General features: G+C 39.1%; 1 protein-coding gene across 3 annotated transcripts in view; it reads right to left on the bottom strand.

The window, feature by feature from the left end:
- The window catches only part of STIM2 (stromal interaction molecule 2), a 65,376-nt gene extending 44,674 nt beyond the window's left edge, over window positions 1-20,702 (bottom strand). For 2 of the 3 annotated variants that reach the window (XM_088163240.1, XM_088163242.1), the window contains exon 1: window positions 20,446-20,702. In XM_088163240.1, coding sequence (XP_088019366.1) covers window positions 20,446-20,623 — 178 coding nt within the window. In that variant the 5' untranslated portion in view covers window positions 20,624-20,702. Of the gene's footprint in view, window positions 1-14,587; window positions 14,928-20,445 lie in introns of those variants that run through there. The other variant, XM_088163241.1, reaches the window with a different exon arrangement.
- Between the last annotated feature and the right edge of the window lie 5,368 nt (window positions 20,703-26,070).

Below are 26,070 nucleotides of genomic sequence, written 5' to 3'. Positions count from 1 at the left end.
AACTTACAGAAACTGTCAAACAAGTGAAAACACAAAAATACACAACTTTAATAAAAGGAAAATTGAGAGCCAAGTACAATTTTTCAAACTGCAATAAAATTTTGCAAATACATGCAGAGATGATAAAAAAAAAAATCTGCTTTACCAAAAGTGCAATCTATGATGCTACCAAAGCACCGCCTTTAAAAGGATCATTCCTTTTGCTACCATTTACATGTGCCTTTCCAGATCAAACAAGAATGGGCAATTCTGCAGAGCAGTGAGGTGACAAATGAAATAACTAGCTTCAGAACATGCATTTTCACAGCTTTTTACTCTAAAAGCTAGTATTCTTTTTATTCTAAAAACAAATAACACCTAATTCCTGTCTACTCTCTAGCATATTCAACTTCATATACACTTTAAAAAACTCCTATAATAAAGACAAGCACATGCTTTTCTAACCTGAAAAGAGCTTTCTACCTGCAGACCTAGTTGAAATGGCCCAAAAAAAGATAAAGCAAAAGGGTAAGGACTTTCAAAAAAGGAGATAATATTTTATATGTTTTAACATCCACTTGCACTTTTCAAGCTAGATCAGCATTTGTCAGAATTGTATACTTCTACATATGCACAAGAAAAAGTACACTCGTGAGCACAAATAAGAGTGTGAATAATTGCTAAATAAAAGATATTTGAGGAAACAAAACACACGCAACTACAGAAAACTAAAATGACGACAAGTAGGATTTTGGCCCCATTTTTCACACAGACATCTTGATACAAATGGGATCTGAAGATTTACATCTTCTCACACTATTTATTCCCATATGTATTGCTACATAATGAACACAGCAATATATGCCAAGTTCATATAACAATACCTGAGCACAGGCCCATTGACCTATATATGAAAAACACCTGCAGTAGCCCAGCAAAACCCAGAAGGGAGGCAGAGTTTTTCAGAATAGTTTTCTACCTTGTTGAAAACAAGCCAGATGGCAACTTAGAAAGAACAAACCTGGGCAACAGTTTCATGCTACATTTTTCCTTCAAAAATGCCAGTCAGAATTTGTTCAGTGATCCCCATTACGATCCAAACCTAAGAGTGCCACCTGCATGCTCTGCCTGCACTCTGTACACGAGTCTGATTAATCTGTCCCTGCAGTGTAGGGAGCTAGCCACCCACGTGAAGATGTGGCTGATAGAAGCCACACCTCAGAGAGGCTTTGAGCAGAAACCAGGAAACCGGGTCAAACATAGAGCCATATCTGCTGCAGTGTGCCTTCCTGTCACCTCCGAGGCCCTGAACTAACTCAAAACCCTCTCTCTTCTCACGAGCATCATCCCTACTCCGACCAAAGCTCCCCTGCCCAGCCACCCCCGGGCCCCTTGCACAAGCACAAAACACGAGAACAAACTGCAGCACAAGTTGAAGCTGCAGCCTTTGGTCATTAACTCATCGGGAAGATAACAGAAAGATGATTTCATAAGTCACTTTTGAGATTTTCTGTATGGGTGCAAATATTTAACTCAGCTTGCACATGCCTCAGGCAGGACTTGCAAAGTGAACATAATAAGTTTTAGCACCTCGCTGCAAGGAGAACCACCAGCCTGTGGTTTTGCAAGCTCAATTCACAGCCAGGAAAATACGTTCCCTTCTGTTAGGACATGAGAGAGAGACAAGAAATGTGTTGAAACTAAAGCAAATAATATCTCCATAATTACATATTCAATTGGAGGTACAATAACTCACTAGAATCTAAGCAACATTACTGAAGATGTTTTGTGCATAAATAGGCATAATACATAAATAAAATGTTGCTTTTTAATAGGAGTTACCCCCCCAAAAATGTGACACCATCCATCATTTGTAATGTAAAATGTTTTAGCAGAAATCAGGAAAATTTTGCCTTGTTTGGATCCACAGGAATGCTTGGTCACACGGAGCCAACAGATTCCTGACACAATGTCCTCCAATTGTTTGCTATTTCACATCACATGTTCACTAAAGATGGGAAAATTACCCCTGCCTGTAATGAGCCTGTTTTAACTCAGTCTACCCAAGTGCCTCGAGTTTCCTCTTCCCTCATCAATATAATAAATATTGCATAAATATGTTCTAGGAGGAAAACAGCTGCATTCAATTCTGTCTGAAAAATGTTGACTTTGTTTCTTGACGGTAAGCTAGCATTTTATCTGTAGACAAATTCAACAGCCAGTAGATCATATAAAATCCTTTTCATAAGTTGTTGTACTCAATAGAAAAGACAGTACAACATGTAAAACCAAACAAAAGACAATTTTCAGAGACAGGATACAAATGCATCAGAGAAATATTGAACACAATGTATGGAGCATTTCTTTGTACTCAGAGGCTTATAACCAGTTTATGCCTGAAACAAACACCGACTTCCTTTTTTCCTGCTGGAGAGCTAAAAGTTCAATTGCAGAAATGACACCAAGCATAACAATCTTCTTCCTTCCTACTGAATTCTGCTGTTGGCAAAGGAAAACATGTCAGCAGAAAATGCCATTTATGACAATTTGGAGAGAAATTCAAGTCTGAGCTGCAGAGGGAGATGTGGAGGGGAAGAGGCAGAACAGCTGACCATTGCTGACTGGCACACTGAGTCACCTGAGGTAATTAAACATATTGGAATGTTTTTGAGAACTTCTTACCAGAAAGACTGCTAATTGGTGTTAACTCCATTAAATTATTTGCTTAATAAGCAGCTATTAAAAGTCGCTAAACAGAGAAAAGCAGAGGTAATTACACCTTCCCTGGTTGAGTACTGCACACTGCTGTGCTCATCTCTAAACAGAATGAGCATAATTTCAAAGGAAGAAAGGGGAAGTCTCCATAGATGAAAAGCATAGGATAGAAAACAAACCAAAAGCACACAATAGGAAATAAAGAAAAGTTATTCTCCAACTGATAGTATTTTGGAAAGCTACTACTAGCTAAAAAAAATATATATATACAAACTAGATACAAACTGCCTTTACATAAATGCCTTAATATACAGTTATGGTAATGAGTTCTATCGATCATCATGTCCAAGACACCAATTTTTTTCCAGGTGAGATCTACAAGATGGAACATAAAGCCAAGTTTACATTGGGTAAGATAAAAGTCAAGCAGTCTGGAACACATCTTCACAGTTCAGGATAAAAACGTTTAGTAATTGTTTTTTGTTAGGAAGAATTACATTAAGTTGCTGTGCACTAGACTTCTTGCAATACCCTTTCTCAAACCTCAGGCAGATGGTTATTTCAAGATTTTAGATAAGCTATTTATTTCTCTGAATTTGTAGGGTAATGATTAGGCTGTTAAACAAGATTTTAACCAGTTACTTATGGACTATTGTGGGGGGAGAAGCACACAATAACATGCCTAAAATCCTATTTGTGAATAGCATCGGGTTTTGTCTGAAAGAGCAGTCTCTGGAAAAAAAATACAACTCCCTAAAGAGCCTCTGTGGATTTCTACATTACACCAGCATGGATAATAAACATGCTTTTTGCTTACAAATGCAGACACTGACGTTTTAGTTAGAGTTTACCCCACAGGAATTGAATCCTCTGTCCTAACAGGAAGTGAAATTTTAGCAATATGTTTTTGAGTAACAGATGACAGTGATAGATGCTCGGTAGAAATGCAAGTAAGTTAATTATTTTATGAAAGCAGTAAAAATAGTGTCCAAGACCACTTTGTTCTGAATACAGTATTTCTTTGATAGTCTGTGAAGATCTAAAGTTACATCCAAATTTTGATTCCATTTATTAATTTCTTTAAAATGGGTTAACAGAAGAATATGATACATGCAGCCTCCTTGTCTGTTATCCAAGTCTTCGAAAGAAATCAAGTAATTGTAAGTAAGGCTAAATTATGTAGAGCAAAGTAAAAAACCTTTAAGGTTTCTTGTGGCATATTTTCAGTACTACTGATTTTTGGACAATCTGTTCTCATGTGTACAGTAAAACAAATTCTGCTAAACCAAGTTTTTTAAAAAAGTAAACCTACTCTAAACACAAAGGTGCTTTGTCAGTGAATTAGCTAAGAACTTCCAGGCACATAACAAAGAATGCAAGAATATGCTGTGAGTGGAATAAAAAATACACAATGTAACCTGTCAGGCACACTCAGAGTGGAACATTTCAAAATCACCATACTTCTCCTATAAAAATAAACAACACAATTAAAGATGTTTCTTAATTTAGCATTTCTGTTTTGCTTTATAATTGTTTCTTATACAGTTATAAAAATTATACAGCTAAAAAGTATTATTTACTTACATGAACAAATACACCAAAAGAATGGGAGACAAGGAATAATCCAAAGCAACATTTCACAGCTTCCTGACTTGTTTACTGCTGGGAACTGCACATGTAACCCTTTAACCCAACACAAAACAAATCTGTCATCTCTACGTCTTTAGAATAGTATGCCATTAATGGCTAGGGTTTTTTTCCTAAATAAATGCAAAAATTACTCAATAATTTTTACAATGGATTGTACAGCATGGACAATCTTTGCTACCCTGCCTTGACAGAGCTTTTTCCAACCCATGCCTTACTCCACTGGCAACTTTTACTTAGTTGCTTTGTGTTCAGTCAGCATCCATCTTCTGCTGAACACTCCTAAGGCCAGACTGACAACCTCTCCTTAGTTACTCTCTTCTTTCTACAATCTGGTTGGGAAACAGTGACAGCTAGTTGGAACATCACATACTGCAGCAAGCAGCTGCATGGAGAGAAGGGAAGAGTTAACTTTGACATACCTTTTGCTGAAAGTTGACTATACTACTTTTAATTCTGGAATATTTCATATCCATGGAACATTTGGTTATTTACTAGCATCACAATACATTAGCAAGGTCCCATTTCAGAGATATTAGCAGTGTCACACTGCATAAAACAGTCTTTTTGCATATATTCAATGATACAGGCATTCAATAATTGGGCAGAAATCAGAAAAAAGTCAAAATAAATTCAGACAGTAATACAGCCTTAACTAATCTAAATGGCTGTGCATTATATTTATTAAGAACAGATTTCTCAAGTACTCTCACATGATTTACCCTCTATCTGAACAGAACTGCTTTATAAGCAATATAAAAGGAAAATCTGCACAGAAACCTACTTCTGGAATTTTTTAACCCACTGCTTAGCAAGTTCCATTGGACATTCAACTGAGGAAAAGACCAAAAGAGAAGGTAATGTTAGATAGGCATCCAAAACCAGAGTTTTCATCAAACAAAAACAAAAAGACATATACTTTGAAGATTACATGACAAAGTAAGTAATTCTATACTAGAAAATCATAACTTCTAAAAATGTTTAGTAATTAAAAGATTTGTGTATAAAGAGCTGACCAGAAGATTTCTAGAAGCCCTAATTACATGAAACCCATTTGCTGTGCTCAGAATTACAGTGAAGAACTTAGGCATAACTTCTCATCTATTACAGCTTGCATTAGCCAGAGATAAGAGGCAAGAGTTCCTGCAGATTCCAAAGTTCGTCCAAAAAACCAAACAGCTGCTCAGGAGAATCCTGTCAGATATTCCCAACAACTTCTAAAAGATCCTCAAACAGGGGGCAACTGTAGCCTCCTAACAAACTGCAAATTATGTTATCAAAAATTCTTGAAGATTCTGGGTTTTCTATTCCATCAGGAAGAAAAAGGCACTGCCCACAACTCTCATCCTTCTCACTGAAAAAAAACAAAAAAAAACAAAAAAAAACCCAGTAATAAACCACTCAGAGCAACTCCAGGGCTATGGTAGCTTCAAAGGCAGAGTAGGCAGCCCAGAATTCTGCCTGTGACTAAACCAATCACAGCTGCACGATACTGAACAGTTGTGGGCGAGCATATCACAATTTCTAATTTAGCACAACATTCTGCTATGAAGTACAAAGTGTAACTTTAAGCTCCCTGATGCAATTAATGCAGAGGTGGAATTGTTCTTCCTTTTTTTCCATAGCTCTGTTTCACTCTTATCTACTAAGAGTTTTCAGAACCACATTGGCTGATGGCAGTCTACTCTATTTCTGACACTCCTATGAACACGGGCAAAAGGGTCTAAAACCAGCTGTGCCCCTCCCAAAAAAAAAGATGTAGTAAAGCAGCAAAATTCTTTCTGGAATCTACGTGGCATTTTCAGCTATGTACTCTTGCATCCAGGATTTTATAAGACCTACACAACTCCTGCATCAGAAGTTTAGGATTAGAGAAATGCTGTCTTTACCTTTTCAGTATTCCTGTTCCATTCTTAGCTTGGAGCAAAAAATAAGTGGTAAATCAAATGAGTTGAGAAGGCCTGTTAAGGATGCTTGAGGTATATACTCAGAATATATAAAATATTTACAGGATTTGTTGGGGTGAAGAAGGCAAGGCAAGACAGATGCAACAGATAAGGCACTTTAAAATAATTTACCAAATCTATTATGAAACATTATATCCTAAAAATTCTGTTTCACTGCAACTCAGATGAAGTTTGTAAAACAGTTCAAAAGCTGAAGTGAATTCAAGCATTGATCTTCTCTAGTAAATAAACCATCTACTACGAGGTCTCAGACCTCCTAAAAGTAATAAATTATTGCTAACAAGGCTAGCAAAGATGAGGAGGAGTTAACACCACTTCCCTTTCCCTAAGTAGCATATTAACTATAACTTCCTAGGTAGTATTACTGATTGGCTGAAACCTTATCCTGCAACTTTTTAAAACTAAATAACAGAAAACAAAATTTAACTGCACTTAGTAAGCACTGGAAACGTAAATATCAAATTAATTATTCATTCTGTAGCATTCAAAAAAGTTAAAGACATTAAAGAAATATGGCAAAAATAACTGACTCAAAAAAAATTAAGTTTATATGTAATCATATATCCTTAAACAGAATAAACCACTGCTTTTAGAACAGTTCTCATATAAAGCCAGGAGAGCAATATTTTTCCCCTGTATCTGAACTAAGTGTCATCTTCACACTCAACAGAAATCTGACACAGTGAGCAGACTTAGTGGCAAGGTCCATATGTTCAAACAGCATTTCCTATCTCACAACAAAACAATTTGAATCTACTACAGAAATAGCCCAGATGCTGACACCTCAAGAGGTGTGAAATTAATCCTACCCCTAAAGATTCTGGTCAATAACACTGTGGGTATGCACTTCAACACCTCTGGGCACTACAAACTCAATAATGTTAAACAACAAATTAAAATAATATGACTAGGTGTGGCAGGAAACTGCATAGTAAATGCTACCCAAATATGCTTTTCCAACCACATCTTGAAGTTTGCATGATCTGAAACACCAGCTCCCAATGATGCTGCATTCTCAAAGTCTGGTATAACAATAGCCTTGGCATGAGCCACAGCCATTCAGAAAAGCCAAGAAGGAAGCAGGCTCACTGCTGGATATTTCCAGTGTGAGAGGTAACAGCTGCTACTGCTCTGGCTGCTTTCTTCTGCTCTGGGCCCTGTACCCCACCAGTAACCATGGCAAATGCTTCACCCAGCATTGCAATAACAAAGCTTTCTGCCCGCCCTGCCAAATGCAAATTATTATTTCCCTATTTCCTCTGAAAGGAACAACAGCCAAGAGAGAACTGGAGGATGCCTGAAAGCCAACCTTTGGATGGTGGCACCTTAACAAAAATAAAGTATCATTTTTGATAAAAGTATTTAACCCATATTCAGATATTTAGGTATACCCTTTGTCTTTAAAAATCTACTAGGTTAGGAATGAAATATTGAAGTTGTTTTCATTACAATTTAATTAATTTCAATTGCTAACAGAAATGTACAATCTGTAAAATCAAAGGATTTTGCCTATTTAACAAATTAGCTCCAACTTGTACTTTGAAGTATTCTGTTTAACAACAGTTTGAGATAGGCCAAAGAAGTAGCAAGTTTCAAAATATTTCTAAGTGAGAAATCCAACACTATTAGCTGAAGCTACTTCATAAAATAGGTGAACACAACAGCTCATTATTCATGCAAATATTACAGGCTACTTAAAACTCTAGGGCAAGATGCACAGGACAAGAACAACATTTACTTTGCCCTAGCACTGCAATACATTGAGAACTTCATTATTGGTACTGGCACCTGTACTCGACACCTGCATGAACGTCCTAACTCAGCCTTTACTACATCTCTAACTTACACCTAGTTCACATAGTAACACTATTCAGAAAAGACTCAGGAACTATCCTCTCCACTATGTACCAAACAACCCTGGGGTTAAGCAGAATACTTCAGGAAAATTCCTTATATGCTTTAGCTCCACACAATACAGACTGTTCTGTAGTCAGGTGCTGAGGTCAAATTCACTACCTAGCCAAACAAAAGGAGCTCTTTGAAATACCCAAGCAGTTGCATAAATGGCAGCCTCTGAGTTGATCCTAGGACATAAGATGTTGTTTTCCATAGTGGTTTACCATTGATTTTTCCAATTCTCATCTGTGTGCAGAAAGCAACAAAGAATTTAATATTTAAGTCAGTCTTCTTCAAAATTCTGGACACAAAACTTGCAAAGAAAAACACAGCTCTGACTTGATAGTTAAATACACGCTCCTTTTCCAGCTTCTAACCATCTCTTACTACATTCCCAATTAATATAGGAGAATTAAGATTGTCCTTCATGATAATTCAAACTACAGCACACTCCTAGAAGAGCAAACACAGTTTTCACTCCTTTAAACATCACACTTCCCTTAATTTTCATGTGCAACCAGTTCTTATTACCAGCAGTGTTTCACTTCCACTTTCGTTTTAATTGCGTACACCAACAAAATTTCAAAGAAGGCAAACTGAACTAGAAACATTCATGAAACATTTCTACAATGAGTTTTCAGAGCAGAACCCAAGACAAGACCAGATAGTTTCACTTCAAGTATGCACAATCATATGAGAAGCAGTGAAACAATTCTTTTCCTTCCAATAATCCCTATAAACCTTTGGGGGCAGGGCAGGTGGTAGACTGAATAAAAAAATACAAGAGGCCACAAAGTCTGAGAAGTTAACTATGCTCCCTCAAGTGTCCTACAAGTAAGAGTGGCCCGGCAGTAACTACAGAGCAAATGCCCATTTTTATATAGCAAGTTGGATGAACGATCTTCAAAAATTAGTTTATCAACCGGCAAAATCGTCACTATCACTTAAAACCTTTTACCTGCCTAAAATCTCCACCCACAGTCAGATCTAAAGGTAAAATACCAAAGACAGATAGCAAGCCACAAAATCTACTCTTTAAGCAGTTACACCATTACTGTATTCTGAAAATTCTGCATATTCAGTTGGTATGCTTAGCTCCCTGCCTTCTCAAACACTTCACAGACCCCAAAAATACAGTACTGAACAACAGATGACCAGAATTAAAAGAAGCACTTCCTAAAAGATTTCTACTAAATTGTAAAAAACATCTATTCAAATGAATAATCAACTATTACATTCATATTTAAAGAATAAAACCACTTGAGTTTTATTTGGGCAACAAGGCAATGGCTGTCTTGTTCTTTGGCTTTTATAAGAATGTTAATGTGCTGCTGACAGCCTTTTGGGCACAGAAAAATAAGTATGATAAAAGAAAATCAAAACCAAAAAAGTAATTGTAATTTTGCTAACTTCTGGCAGGAAAGAAATTTCGGTGTCAGGCGACTGCAAACCAATACAAATCAACAGCAGAAATACAGTTCAATAAAATCAATTTTAAAAGTGAGTCAACGCCAGCAAAAATTTTGCCATTCTTCAAACTGAAAAGACCAAATTAGTTACATCTCCCAAAAAAATTAACACATAAATTATGTTGCAGCTCATGACATTATGACTTTCTCCTGTAAGTATTTTACTCTTATTCTTTCTACTTTAGCAATCACTTTAAACATTTGCACAAAAAGAAAAATGAAATGCTAATGGAAATGGCAACTATACTGTCAAATTGTTTTGTCTCAAACAACACAATCATACACAATCATCAGTTTCAGAGATGAGCAAAAACATTAAATAGCCACCCTTATTCAAAGGCGTCCACTCCATTCAATCTTGCCGAGGACTATCTAGCAGCAAATGGTGCAGTACAGAGAGTGATGGCAGCAACAATTTTTCCCCAAAACAACACATTTTTCTTTTCCAAAATAGTCCACTGTAATGAGACTTCTAGTTCATGCAGACATGTTCTCCTACTTCACCCTGGAAACTGGGAAGCAGGGCAGAGATGTATCTATTTTCAAACATTCTGCTGATTTTACAATTAATGCTTCCAGGTCTCACAGCATGGAGATAAGTACCAGTTTTCTTACAGTTGCCTGCTTTACAATACTCATTATTTCAAAGAGGCCTACCACACCCTTGGCATCTCCTCCCAAGACCCAAAACCCATCTGGCTGTCACAGCGCTTTTCCATCCCTCCCTCCATCTTTTTGGCCTTCCTTCCTTCCAGCCCAGTGCTCATTCAACCTTTGCTTAGCTAGTTTCAGCACATTATTCCAGCAAAAAATGAACACAACAACTAAACTGAAATAGCTCAGCATGAGGAAGAAGACATGCTGAAGGCCTAAATTGCAGCTGCCTTTAGCTTCTGAAGAACTACAACCACAGGGCAGGACTTTTAGCACCAAGAAGTCCTACTAGCTTATCTTACACAAAAATGTGTATATAAAAGCACTGGCAAGCTTGATTCAAGTATGTTAGCTCAGTTGGTTAGAGCATGGCTCAAGTAACCAAGGTTGTGGGTTCAGTTGCAGTCATTTACTTAAGGCAGGACACAATGATCCCTCCAGATCCCTTCTAATTCAGAATATTCCGTGTGTCTCTGTACATTTTCTAGTTTTACATATCCTTTCAAATGACAACGATTAGTATTCTATTTCTCTATATTCATAATTCGTAGTATTTCTTCCTGACCAACACCCAGACTTCTTCCAAAGAACAATCCACAGTTACTCTCAAAAATCTCAAGTATAACAGCTAATCAGAGATCCATTTAATCATTAAATCAACTCTAAGAATACACTTAATGGTATGAAACCACTCATTAAAGTAAGCTCTTTCCTCTTCTCTCTCCCTGCACCACTCTTCTGCATGTCAACACTACCATCTCATCACCCTGTCACACAGAATCATGAAATACTTTCAGAGGCCTCTGCAAGCAACAGCAGCTTAGACTGAGTCCCAGCTCATCACCCTACTACACACCAAACTTTCAGTAATTTCTGATGCTGCATTTTCAACCATCTAGTACTGTGAAGATGCATCCTTTTTCTTTCCAGTAAGACAACATGGTACCTGTGATTGGTTCATCACTGTTTTGTAAGAAAACAGTGACTTCTGTGAACCTGATTATAGACCAGGTTGCACACAGAGCTTCCACTCTGTTGGAATAAGGAAGTCTTACCACTTGTCAACATCAAGAGAAACTAAAGCCTTGACTACTGTTCATGGGATTCTATAAACAGACATGAGGCAACATAAAATAAGCTTCCTAGTGCTTCAGAGACAAAAGAATAACACATCACAGATGCATAGTTTCTTGGGATATTTACTTAATAAACAAAACAAACTAGTTTTACTTGGATTATTTTACAGCAGTGTTTAAAAGGAGTCAGTTGGATGCATTTAGAGTTCAGATAGGTGCGTGATTTCAAACATCTACAGCCGAATCAGAATGGGACATGTTCTTATTATCCTGTATTAATAAAATCACATTTTATCAGTTTCACTTTATAGAAGTAAATAATTATGCCCGGCAAGCAATTGTGAGATATAAACTCTTTTACAATAAATCAACAGGCAAAAAACAAATTAACTCCTGAAGCAAAAGTTTCATTCCAAACCATCCATTTTTCTGCAAGCTAAGTTACTATCATCTACAATAACTAATCTCTTTAAGAAGCTCTACTAAAATCATGGCTCTACTGCTAAAAGCCTCCAATCTAAAAGCCTTTTTCTACAAGTGTTATGGATAGCTAAAGTACTTCCTTATCAATTTTGAACGTCATTTTGAGATTCACAGTTGGTAACATCTGGGTAAAACTTTTTGCGAGTACCTAAGTCTCCCCTACCCACTTTTCTCAATTGCTGTTCACTTGGCATGTGTGGGCTTCCACTAAAATGTTTAATAATAGTTTTTCCCAACACTTTTATCTCCTCACAAGATACTGTTGTGCAGCTGAGCACTGAACTGAAGCAAAGACCTGATCCTGATGAAAAAAAAAAAACCAGCTTTCAGTTCAGTCAATTCCCCCAAGCAGTGCACCTCCAGACATGATAAGTGAGCAGCCAGAACACACAAAATAGGCAGGGAAGAAGAGAAAGCAACAAGCACAAAGGAGGAGCACGCCTTCCTGCAGAAAGAACCCATTTCAGGGTCAAGTTAAACCACTCACAAGGTTAACATCCTCTAAAGTGCAGAGCTACAGGTCCCCAACCCCTGCCTGCAACATTATCACTGTGAAACCAGCTATCAGCAGTGGAGCTCCACGAGACCAAAACCAAAACATTACTTTCAATGCAGTCTTGGAATGAAATCCCAGTGAATGTATAATGCAGTTCATACACTGAAATCAATGGAATCCTTTTCAGCGGCTCTTATTTGTATTTTAGACTGACATATTACTGTGCTGTTTCCAAAGTAACTAGAATACCCTCTACAGCACCGACAGTTTCAGTAAATATATTCAGGAACATGAACCAGGCATGAACTGAGGCAGCCAGGTTCCATAAAAACACTGGCAAAGTTAAGTTTTTCAAACAAAAATTAAAAATACTCTGGGAAAGACAGAACTGTCTCTATATATTTCATTTGCAACTAAAATCCACCAGTAGGAAAGGACATAAATATATTTTTCCTTCCTGACACTTAATAATATAAATTTTGGAATTATATGATATTATGTAATATCATTTTCATATTTAGGAAAACAGCAAAAAGTACTTGGCACTAAAAAAAAGCCAATTCATTTTCACTTTAAAGCAATCTTTAATACTTCAGGCAATGAAAATAACTGAAGCCAGTGGTATTTTCATATACATTCATGTACAATGTTACAGCAAGTTACCTTGCAACTTTCTATATATAGCAATTAGAATTAAAACTATGGTAGAAGGAAGACTCCTACTCAGAATAACTACCTTTCACATTTGTTTCAAAATCATCACAGAACACCTGATTTGCATATGCTTTTTATTTGTTAACAGTATAGTATTTCTTGTTTGTTGTTCTTCAAATGAAAATACTGTGTAACATTTCAAAATGAGGAAAAACTAATCAAGCTTGTCATTTCCAGATTACTAGAGAGAAACAGCCTAAGATTATAATCTTATAAATAAGATTATTTTTATATGCCTTAGATCTAGGCATAAAAACAGAAGACCCACCTACTTAATGCATCTAGTGAGGGCAGAGGGAAGAATGCATTTCAAGTAAAAGCCTGTGGCTGGGACAAAAAAAAAAAAAAAAAAAAAAAATCAGCAGATTGGCAAAAGTTATTAGTTAAAGCTTATAATCTCCTAGCAAAGCTCACTGAACATACTTCTACATGAAAACTGGGTATATTGAAAAAATAGTTACTTACTGAGCCATTTATTCATTCGTCAAATGCTACACATATAAAAAAAAAAAAAAAAAAAAAACCACCACAAATACACACCATTCAGGAGTTATTCTTGACAAATATCCACAGACCCACAAAGAGTTATTCACTAATAAAAATATAATAACATTTCTGTGAAAATTTCCTTTCTAAATAACATCTTGAACTTGCAGGAAACTCTGAATTTAAGTAATTCAGTTCACAGAGCCACTAAATGGACTTGAAAAAAACTGTTCCTTTACCTCTGTAACATTATAACACATGTTTAATAACTGCATACAATTAACCCCTTCCTTTATTCTAAACCACAAAGTGAGAAGGACCACACTTTCATGTGTGGAAAGTTTCTCCTTTTAAGGAGAAAGTACACAGAGCCTAGAAAACCGAAACTTCTTCAGCAGATTTTTATTCAACCAAACCTTGCTTAAATTAATACTCTATCACAATGTTTGTTTGCTTTTAAACACAGCTTTAAATAGTAAACTACTCATCTCAGTTCTAGAAGCTGAGCACATGACAAATTCTTACAAATTAACATTAACTACAGAAACATAGTACACACACAAAAAAAAAAAATCAATCAGGTATTAAAATTTTAGCTGGAGACAGTACCAGAGGGCTGGGCTGCTGACAGTTTTTAAATTATTCCTAATGCACAAGAAAAGGTAGAAAACAGAAAGTGTTGCCTAGGGGAAAAGGATCAAAGCTATCTTTGCATTCCTATAAATTCTGAGCTACTGCAGAAGTTAAGCCTCGAACAATCCAAGTAGCCTCAACAACAATTCCAATTTACACAAGCTTCTGTGGTGCTGCTTGTGGTTTGCAACACAAGCTGCAGTAACTCAATGATGCATTCCCTTCCCATCTCAATACCTAGGAATGGCTGGAGAAGAAAGATTCACCTGCAGTAGCACAACACTGTCTGCATAGAGAGAAAATGCCCTGATATACTTAAAAATCTTGGCTAGAGACCACAGGAATGAGATCGAAAAGGTCAGTGGTTCTTACCTCTTAATTTGAATTCTGCTGAAAATGAGGCAACAGTTCTGAGTGCTGTGAGCTCAAATTCTTAATTGTACTGACAAGCACATTATCTTCAATTTCCAATATGAATTTTAGTTAAAATTCTACCATGCATCTCATTATACAGATTTAAAGATGTCCACCTCTACCAGGTCTTTGAAAAATGCCATGGATTTTTTTTGATTTTAAGGAAAATGAGCAAGATCCAGAAGGGGCAGGAAAGGTATAAATAAACTCTCTCCAGTTAAATTTGAATTGCTCAGAAAATCAAGTAAACAAGGGCAAATTTTCTTACAATCATCACATTCTGTTTGTGCTGATTCTAAATTTTAACAACACATTATAATTGTATTCACCCCTCCTCTTTCAGATATGCAGTTTCCATAGTAACTGGAGATACTTAGTAGTAACCAAAGGCAGAATAATGCTAACTTATGTAATAACCTGAAACTCACCTTGCTTTCTAAAAATGTGTATATGCTTTTCTTAGGACAACAAACATGGTGGTTATTTATTTTTTACACACTCCCTATGCGGTCAAGATAAACATCTTAAGTTCCTGTATTTTAAAAAGCCAGTTTCACAGACAGGATGTAACAGACTAATCCCAATTAAGTCTTCTCATACATCAGGATTCCTGCAGCAAATTAGTCAACACGTATGTAAAATAATACACTTTTGACTCCTAAAGTCTTTGACCATGCACTAAAAATTAAAAAAAAAAAGTCATTTTCTTAGCTTTCCCACCTCACAGCTCTTTGCTATGCGTTCCTATCCCTAAATTCTGATTGAGAATGAGTACAGAAAAAACACAAAAAAGATGTAAAGATGTACAAGTTAGAGAACACAACCTAAAAATCAATTAGAAGGCTATCAAACTGCTTACTTCATACAAATGCTAAAAAAAACAGTATTTGTAGGTAATTTTCATAGTAGTAGTATCATCATGAAAAATCTTATCAAGATCAACGGCTCCTGGCACTGGGTACAGCCTTTTTTTGACAAATAAATGGCAGCTCAACCTAGTTATGACAGATCAGTATCCCTGCAGTTAGGTAGAAGAAAATGAGTCATGCCCAAGTTGCGTAGGCCCGGCTTGTCAGAATCGGGTAGGAGGTCCTGAGAAAAGCAGAGCTGTCTTCAGAAAGCTCACAGCTGAAAGGGCAACACAGAAACCTGCTGATGGAGACATGACAGAGCTCAAACATTTCACAGAGCAACACCGAGGGTATTAAGAAAGGGTCTGCTACATACTACTACTCTAACATAAGAAAAAAATACCAGCTAAATAACCTGTCTAAATCACAGCACTAAGGTTGAATCCTCAGAAGGGGTGAAGGAAAAACCTCACAGGACACCAGAAGGTGCAGAACACACTGGCAGAAGCACTGAAGGGTTACAATCAAAACACTGGAAGGCTGTAAGGTAAAATAACTCAGCTAAGGGCAAAGGAAGTTACAGGTGCTTGATGTCTTATCTGTGAGTGGGAGTCCAATGCCACTCAGCTACATAAAGGTCAGGATTTTTCCTGGTTAATTGTTTTTTCCTATTTGTTTCAAAAGTCTCTACAAATCCAGCCACTCACAGCTTTTTAAACTGTATCTCATAGCTATGACAATGCAACTGCTGACTGAGCTATCAAAACACAGATCGCTCCTGAATTTCTTTTATTCTTCATCACTAAAAATAAAAAACATGCTAAGAAATTAAAAACTGAATTCAACTGAGAAACTAATTACATTTCTAAGACAGATGACTGCATTGAGATGCTATCAAAAAGTAAATGATAGCTTTAAGTCAACACCCTTTAGAAGAGACAGGACTTGAAATTTCTGTCCTCCCAGCAGAAATAGTAAAACCAGATTACAAGAAGCTTTACTAGAGACAAACAGAAGAAATGGAATTGCAAAAAAACAAACAAACAAAAAAAAAAATCAAACCTGCAATGCTGAGTCTCCATCATTAGAGAAATCTACTAGCAGTTTACTAAGAAAGCAACACAAGTCTCATAGCTCACAAACTTTTAAGACCAGTGCATGCCAAACTAGTCATGCAAAAACATTTTGCTAGGTGCCCAAATCCAATATCCTCTTTAGCTCACCATACATGAAGTTTCACACACAACCACCAAATTCTAAATGCATTATTCAAGCCCCCAAAGGGTCACTGATGCAGTTTCACAGTCACCTTAGTTATGAAATTCTATGAACAGCTCTGTTCAGACTATCACTAGGTGCCATCACAGGAAGCAGACCATCCTTGGTCCCCTCTCTCGACACCATGGTCCTCTCTCTTCTTTGCATTGATGCTTTGCTTAAAGCAAGTCAGGAAAGAGTCTGATAAGAAATTCATAGTTTTACCTGTTGCCCGTGGCTTTTGTCACATTCCTGCAGGCCAAGGCAACACACAGTGCTCATCACAACATTAAGGGCAAGTCGGGCAGTACAAAGGGAGCATGAAACTCCTTCCCTCCTTGTGGGTTTCCAGTAGTGGGATGAGCATGCCTACTCCTACTAGGTCTCTTGTGGTAACAATATTGCATGCATGGCCAGCTGGGGTCAACTCCAGAGAAAAAAGCCCCACTTAAACAGACACCCACATTAAAACAGCTTAAGCCAATTGTAGAGTTGCAGCTAAAAACACATTTTCCAGAAACCTTCACTTCTCAAATGACAAAGTCTGATTAATTTGAAGAGCTCCGAGTTTTAAGACGATGGCTAAGTTCCAGAATAAAAATGTAATTAAGAGAAAAATCTTTGAATTACTAAAAAAAAAGGTTACATTATGTTACCTATTGTTTCTTCAGTAAATACAATGCAGTGCTGTAGTTAAAACTGGTCTCAAATATTACAAGACACAATTTGAGAGAAATTTATTAGCCAAATACAGGTGCAGGTTCTCTGTTGCGCCCAAAGTTAATCCCTTATCATGGATTAAATTTAAACATTAAAAGAAACCATAATCATCCAGAATTACAATGCAACTTAAAAATGTGTGATTATGAAAATGTGAAAACCTAGTGTTATCTTCAAGCTTAGAACAGAAGGTTCCTTGAAACCTTCTACCAAATGAAGTAGTGAAGAAGCAGAGCTGGAGTGAATAGCAAACAGCCTCATGATGCTCCCTCCAAGGGAGACACAGTTCTGTCAGTCCAATTTTCATAATCGTGACTAAATACCTTCAAGCACAGTGTCACATGTTACATATTCAGCTGTCATTTAAAAACACTGTTTAAAAGGCACATATACAGGCAAGACAACAGTAATGATAATCTATATACTCAATTAAGTAAATACCTGAATATCTGATGAAATATGGCAAAAATAGAATCATAGGCTCTTCCCTAATCCTAAAGCTCATCACACATCCCTTTTCTGTCAAGCATCTAGATTATCTTTGCCAGCTTCTACTCTAAGCCAATAAAAACCTCTAATACTGAGAACCTGTTTAACAATCTACGTAATTTGACTGTTTTAGATAAAAACTTTCCAACCTATATTTACTCACGCCCACAAAAATTTACTTCCTCTTAACCTACATCTCAACAACAGTAAAAAAAAAAACAGAAAAAAAGCTTTTAAAAACTCCCAGTGCTTCTGTAAACCATTTCTTACATACCCATCCCACAGCCTCTTCTACCACATCAAAATAATGCAATACTTTCATGAAAAAAAAAAATTAATTCATAGGTTCTGAACCTCTCAAGCCACATCACTACATTCCTCTGCACTTTTTGGATTTAATACTCAAAACTAGACAGAAAAGTGTAATCAAAAAGAAAGAAAGAAAAAAAAAGCCTTCTGTAACTTGATCAACATACACAAGGACGGCATCTACTTTTGCCAGCTGCATGTTGCTCATTCGGACCAGTTTGTGACTAGAAGTCCTGAATTATTTCCTACAGCTCTGTTTCCTAAACATCTCTATCTGAGCATCCCATAGCCTCTTCCTAGCACAGCATTTTATATTTAGCAGCTTTTTATCTTCTGGATTGTACTTCTCAAACCAGTCAAAATTACTGTATTAAAAGTTAATTCTGTTGTTCTCCAGACAAGTGTTGGTATTCTCTCCTAACTTAACAGCGCATTTGCAACTTTTACCTCTTAGGAAAACGATAGATAATATAACTAAAATCACCCCCTGGAAAAGTCATCTGTTTTTTTCCAAACCTTCAAGAGCTCTCCTCATTTTGCAAAAAGTAACTTAAAACTATTTGGGAGTTAGTTAGTTAGACAGGCAAACAACCTCCATGACAAATTGAAACACGTATTTATTAAGTGGATGGACATAGAACTACGTTGAAACCTCCTAAATTTTAAAACTGTTTGTAAGAGGGACATTTAAGCATATGTATCTTCCAGACCATACTGTCATATAACACAATAAATCCATTTATAGCAAGTTAGATTTCTCAAATAATTGTATTTCTTCTCCACCAGAGTCATTATTAAGTGGGAGAGAACACAGCTGATAGGCATCTGAGTACCTTTACAGCCCATAAAACATTTTTAAAAAATAGTTTTTTCCATACAGATTGACACATCAAAATTATTAAGCACAAAATGTAGACAGTGTCAGCAGTATTCATAGTAAGAACCACTTAATACCACCTACAACCAAATCAGCTGCAATCAAAAACCAAAAAGAGAGAGAGCCGTTCCAATACGGCACTTCCACAACACCCTTGGGAGGTACAACTGCTGTTCACAGGCTGCGGATGTTCCAACTTCCTTAGTTTATACAGCAAGCCAACAGCTTGGACACTTCAGATTTCAGAAATGTCGCGTCCTCAAACTGGACCGCTACATCACGTATCCTTGCACCTCTGCCTTGGCGTTATTTCATGACTACTGCTGAAGTTTCATTAATTGTTATTAAAATTCATGTCTTCAAGGTATTGGGCCAAGAATAAACCCAGGTATGTGTCATCGGCTGAAGTTCAGCACTTATAGCTCAGGGTGTCAATACTATTCCCAACAACATCAGAAGTTTTTCCCTGAAAAATGCACACTGCTTTCATTCTGAATGGATGCGGGTTTTTCTTATTTCGTCCACTTCCATGTTTTTCCTTCCAATCATGGAGCTTTTTGAAAAGCGCATTATGAGACACGACAAACTTCTAAATGTTTCTGCGAATTTCCTAATATACAAATCCCATTTTCTTAAGTGAACTGTCTAAAGGCAGTAAAGCTTCCTCCTGTTCATTACAAGATAGATTCAGAACGTGTATAAGCAATTCAGAGCCATCACAGCCTGTTGAAATTACATTCTTTTAAATGTTTCAGTACAACCGCTGGTTTTAATTGCGGGCATCTCCAATTGTCCTAAGTACGGTAATGTGACTTTTCTTTTAAGAATTAAGTGAAGGCTGGAATGCCTCCCACTTTCCTGGAGAACTGAACCCCCCATGGGGCAGGGATGGACACCTCTGCCTTCGCAGGAGCGGGGCTGCGATACAGCGGGGCTGGCGAGCTGGCTCGGCGGGTCTCTCGCCGTCCCCGCCGGAGGCGGCCCCGGACACCCGCACGGCCGGCACCGCGGGAGCCGACGCGGAAGCGGCGCCTCCGGATCTCAACAATATCGCTATTCAACAGGATCCTGCACACATCCTGCGGCGGGCTCCTTGCCGGGAAGGGCCGCGCCGGGCAGTACCGCAGTGCCGCCGCCGCAGCCGGACCCCCTGCAGACGGGCCCGGCGCCCTCTGCAGAGCCGCACCGCGCCCGGCCCCGCGGCGGCGGGAGGCGGCTCGGAGGCGCCCGGGAGCGCCGCGGCCGCCGGGAGAACAGCGTCCCACCCCTGCACCGACAGCCCGCCCGCCGGCGGGACGCGCGGGGGCCGTTACCTGTCACCGGCTCCGCCGCAGAAGCGGCCGCGCCTCCCCGTCCTCCCCGCCGGCCGCCGCCGCCGCAGCCGTCCGCAGCCTCCAGCTCGCACCCCGCGCCAGCGGCGGGCAGGAGCAGCCCCAGCAGGAGAAGGCAGGTCGGCACCGGCCGCACGCCGGGCGCTCGGAGCCCGCTCATCGGTACCGCCGCTGCCGCGGAGCGAAGGCAGGAACGCAAGGAAGGAACGCAGGGCTGAAGCTCCGCGCTGCGCCGCTGTCGCTCCGGCGGCACCAACCCGCTCCGCGCCGCGCCGCCTCCCGCCGCTTCCGGCGGCCCCCGCGCCGCCGGGCGACACGTCACCGCGCCGTGACGTCACCGGGGCGGGGGCGGCGAGCGGCGCGCGGCCCCGGTCCCGCTCCTCTGGCAGCGCGGCCCGGCCAGGACAGCACGGGACAGTACAGCACGGGACAGTACAGCATACCGCACCACACCACACCACACCATACCACACCATACAATACAGCACCATAACGCACCATAACGCACCATACCGCACCATACCACACCATAACGCACCATACCACACCACACCATACCACACCATACAGCACCATACACAGCGACGGCGGCAGCCGCAGGTGCCGGGACCGCCCCCGGGCCGCCTGCATGGCCGGGGCACTCCAGTCCGGGTGCGGGGAGCAGCCGCCCCGCGTCCCGCCCGGCTCCCCGCAGCCCGTGCCGGGACCCGGCTGCCCCAGGCCGCCAGGCGTGTCCCGCAATCCCTCAGGTCCGGCTGGGCCGGATTCAGGAAAGGCACAACGCGAAAAGAAGTTACTTCAGCTACAAGGCAAAACGAGATCTTAGACTTTGTTAAACTTGCGCTTATGGCACCAGCAATGCAGACATCTGAGGAGAGCTTTCTGAAGCTTAGGTTCGGCGTGTACCACAGCAAAACATCAACAAAACGAGAAAATGAAGAGTTTCAAATTTGATCCCACACAATTGAAACCAAGAAAACTAAGTCTTGACAAAGATTCAACTGCGATTTCATTGTGCTTAAAATCTTGACCAAAAATAACCATTTTGCTTATGATATTTCCATCAAGCCACTGAATGGCAGTAAAGTCTGTTCGTGCTTTGTGATATCCAAATCTGTGGTACTTTACAGCATTCTGTTTAGAGCCATTTAACAAGAATAACACAGCCTTTAAAGACCAAATTCAATCTAGTATCTTAGATACACAGTACGTGAGACAATAATGCAGTGCAGATGCTAAAAGCTATATAAACATTACGTTTGCTATTAACTATTGCAATTACCTAAGAAACAACAGGAGAGGGGTTGAAAGAGCCTTGAGAAAAACCTTTGCCTGCTAAGTAGAACCTACAGGAGACAGGAGGACGAAATGGAGTTGTACAAGCTGCTTCTGTGGGTCAGCAAAATCCAGAAAGCTAACTGTGAAATCATTACAGTACTATTAAATTCAGCAGGAAACAATTTCTCTAATGATATAGTTGGCCTGCAAACTCCATCCCAGTAGAAACATTTTTATGGGGGAAAAAAAGATCTTTAAAGTAATATAAAGATTTGGAAAATATGTCCAAACCTAATGAACTCTGATTGAATTCTGAAGTCTGTGCATAGCATTATCATTATGGTGAATACAACAGCTTTTTAAGACCAACATATCTGACCAGATCTTGTGCAAAGAGAACAATGAAAAGCCTGTATCTTAAGAAAGCTTGCTCAGTGTTGTTTAACTTTAGGGAGGGGAGCCCGAGCAGAGTAAATTTCCCAGATGGAAACAAAGAAACCGGCTGTTAATTTAATTAATTAGTTAATGTTATATTACGGAGAGAGCAGAATGCATAAAGGGTACATGAAACAGGAAAGTTTCCTGGACAACCGTGAACTGTTTTCACGGAGATTTAGTGAAGTCAAAAGATCCAGACTGCACAGGTAGGGTAAAGAAAAGCCCATTCTGCAACAGAATAGCTGTGAGATGGGGACACTCCAAGAAAACAATGTGGGCCTAAAATAATGAATGATCCCTGGTAAAAGTCCTCTTTCAATACTGGTTCATTTTCACCTCCTGCTTTTAACTACAAGTCCCCAAATCATGAAGCATGGAATGGATTGTTTTCAAGCAATGCCTGTGCTCTGGAGTTTTGAGGATGTCACTGCTGGTCAGGACACCATAGCAGAAGATGTCGCTGTGAGAACCTTCTTAGCTGGAAAAGCCTCATGATGCAGTGCCACTTCATACCATGCAGACTCAGCTGCATGAGCTCAGAATCAAGGAAAGGCTGCACCCTAACCCATTAATCCACAGAAATCCAAATAATTTGTGGTTTCAATGTGAGGACCCAGATTCTAAGGAGTGAGCTGCAAGGCTTCATCACAGAATCAGAGAGAAATGTATGACCTCTAGAGTTTCTCTAGTCTAACTCCCCTACTCAACCCTGAGGAACATCACTCATAACCAGATGCCAGTTTCATTTCAGACTGGTCACCACTACTTTTTAAGTAGAGTGGTTCAGGCTGCCATTCACCTCGTCTATTTACCTAGTCCCTACTGGACTACAAAGGTGCTGTGGATGTCACAGCAAAACACCCTTGCTAAAATTAGTACGTGCTGCTCATAGCACTTCAGTCATAGAGCCAACTCTCTCATGGCCAAAGGCAATTGTGTTGATAGAACTGCGCTGGTTTTTCTGAATTGACTCGTCCTTTGTCATCCCAGAAATGGCTTCCAGAAACATTTCCTTCATGATCTCCTCTGAGAGAGCTACTTGGTAAGGATGGCTGCTCTGCAGTTTCCTGCACCTTGCTTTGATGATGGTTGTGACATTTGCTTTTTCCCAGTAACTGGAAATCCCATCTGATTGCCACAGCCTTTAGAAGATGATACGAAGCAGCACAATGAAGTTACTCATCTTCCTCAGCACATTTACAGGCAGCTCCTGTTCAGCCCTAAGGACTTGAAAACATTTGCTAAATTTGCTAAAATCTCCTCCTCCAAACCTTGCCAAACTAGGCATAGCGCTCTGTGAGCCCTAAGGGCTGACCTTACTAGTAAAGAACAAAAGAAAGAGGGCTTTGAGCATCTCAGCCTTTTCACAGTTCTTAATCGCTAGTAACCTGCCCCATTCATCAGCAGAGCTGTGTGGTTTTGGGGTATGCTTGCTATTTAGAATGTTTTCTCTAACTCTGAATGTAGACAGTTGTAATAGAAGGGCTGGAATTTGTTGTGAATGGAGAATGAATAGTAATGTCTGGTCATGGGGTCGCTGGATGCAGCAAAGGAGTTCTCAGCTTGGACTATGCTATTGGCATCCAAATTAGTCAGCATATCTATGTGCAGTTTTACAAGACACCCTGTTCTGGAGAAAAAGAGCAATGAAGAAATCCTGATGACTCACAGAGGTGAGACAGGATGGAGACACTGATCACTATCAGCTGCTAAAGGCTACAAAGAGGCAAATCCAAAATCTCTGCATTGTTCCCAGACAAGAGGAGCCAGGAGAGGAACAGGAGGAGAACCTCAGAGCTGGTATCACTTCGCCCCTGTGTCATTGCACCATCTGGACAGAGGCAGCACATGGCTGTGTGGGCTTCAGGGGAGCACATATTCTGGAGCACGGGGACACCCTGAGAGTGTGAACAAGGCTAAAACTTCTTTGTTTTGAGGTTTGCTCTGAGTACGACCGCCTTTCCCGAAGGAGGTCTGGCACTGGCATATGCTACATTGTTGATAGAATGTTGCAACAGCATTTCCCACAAGTGCCTACCTTTATCTTTTTGCAGGGAGCAAACTGGTCTCAAAGCCTTTAGAGCTCTGCCAATTATGTTACTTTCTGTCACGGATCCTGATGAGTATCAATGGACTCCTACACTCTTGATCTGATGTTCTGAGTGTTCTTTGCAGTATGGATAACTCGAGAGGCTTTTATTTGAGTCTTGTCCTGCATCCTTCCATTGATCTTCAGAGCAGAAAGCTTTTTTTCCCTTTTATTAGTGTGTATTAACTGCTTTGAGTTGCCTTTCTTGTTAGCAATTTTATCATTCACCTAGCCTTAATCACCACATTGATTTATCTGAACAGAAAAAGGGAGAGGAAATAATCTTCAGAGTTTAACGCCAACAGTTCTTTCCAATATATACATTCAGCCAGCCCTACAATAACCATGAAGCAGGTTTGAACAATAGAGTAAAGGAAAAACAATTTTTTTTCCCTGCTCTTTGGTGTCATTTGCAGTCTCTCCAAACTACAAGCTGTGAATGTTCTGGGTAGATGAGAAGAGTGATGGGGAAAAATAAACCAGACTAATAACAACAGATGAGAAAGAAACCTGGTGGAGGAAACAGAAACAAAGCGCGAACTTAGAAAAAATGCTACAAGGTCCTTACAGGAAAGAAGACTCCAAAATTAATACAATAACTTTTTTTTAAATTAAAAAACAATATAATACAAACTGGCAATAAATTACAATTCAGATAACCCATGTCCACCAGATTATTGGTAAATTGTCTAAGAAACATTTGATTCTATTAGTGCTGTGTAAAGAAACACTCATTTTTGAACAGGCATGAGATTAAAATTCAAATATCTTTTCTTGATTAGAGAAGTTATTCATATCTACACCCAAATTACAAAACTTTTTAGTTCTCAGATTTCATGTGCTAAGAAAATATCAAATGAAAGTGCAATTTTATAAGATTTGTATTTGCCAGGATGAGAGGATCAGTTTAGGAACCCCTTCCCAGTTATTTCTGGATTACTGAAGTTTATGTTTTGGGGAGGGAAAGTTGTTAGTTCAAGAGGAAACTATACGAAGTATTTTAAGTGGTCCCGTATTTTCAGCTGTTAATGGACTAAGAAACTAGGGGTCATAGATTGTTATCTCAGTCCAGTAAGATAATTGGAACGTAGAGAATGGAAGTTAATGAAACATTTTCCTTATCTGATGGGAGTATTAGCCCTTAGGATCTTCTTATCAGTGACCATGAGTCTAGATATCTCTCAAGCAAGTAAATTACCTGGTAATAGGCCAAAATGCTGTAAAAATAACAAAATCTCTTTCAATAAGAAAGAAGGAACAGTCATTAAGGGCAAAACAAGAGCTGCAGATCTGCAAAGAACTTTTTTATTAAGTTTCCTAATTTGAGAATTTTTTTTCAATCAGCATTGTCTCAGGCATTGAAGAAGATTTTTTTCTTTAACTTGTTTCTTTAATTTTTCTTATTTATGGAATAAAGACAAGTCTTGGAACACACAATGTTCAGCAAGTGTTCATTGCAGCTGAGTCGTGTATTTGCATAGAAGCTTTGCTTATCCTTTCTTCAAATTGTTGAGTTCTTTATGGGAACAAAGATGCCATTCCAGTTAGAAGACGTTGGCTAGGCAGACTGTGGTTTTATTCTGTTTATTTCAAAAATAAACAAAGACTCAATCTATTTACACAAGATCTGGAGGCACATCCGGAGATAGAGAGTCTGAAGGAAAACAATGGCAGAATGAGTGAATAAAATATTTCAGGCAGCACTTTGATTTCTGGAATCTGTAGTAGGAGCCAAACAGCTTGCCAGGACACAATCTTACTGGTGGTGCAGGAGCAGGGAGGGGTCTTGCTGCTTTCAATAT

Source organism: Sturnus vulgaris, chromosome 4, assembly GCF_052056855.1.
Source record: "Sturnus vulgaris isolate bStuVul1 chromosome 4, bStuVul1.hap1, whole genome shotgun sequence".
Lineage (NCBI taxonomy): Eukaryota > Metazoa > Chordata > Aves > Passeriformes > Sturnidae > Sturnus > Sturnus vulgaris.
This window is presented reverse-complemented; position numbering and strand designations above follow the sequence as displayed.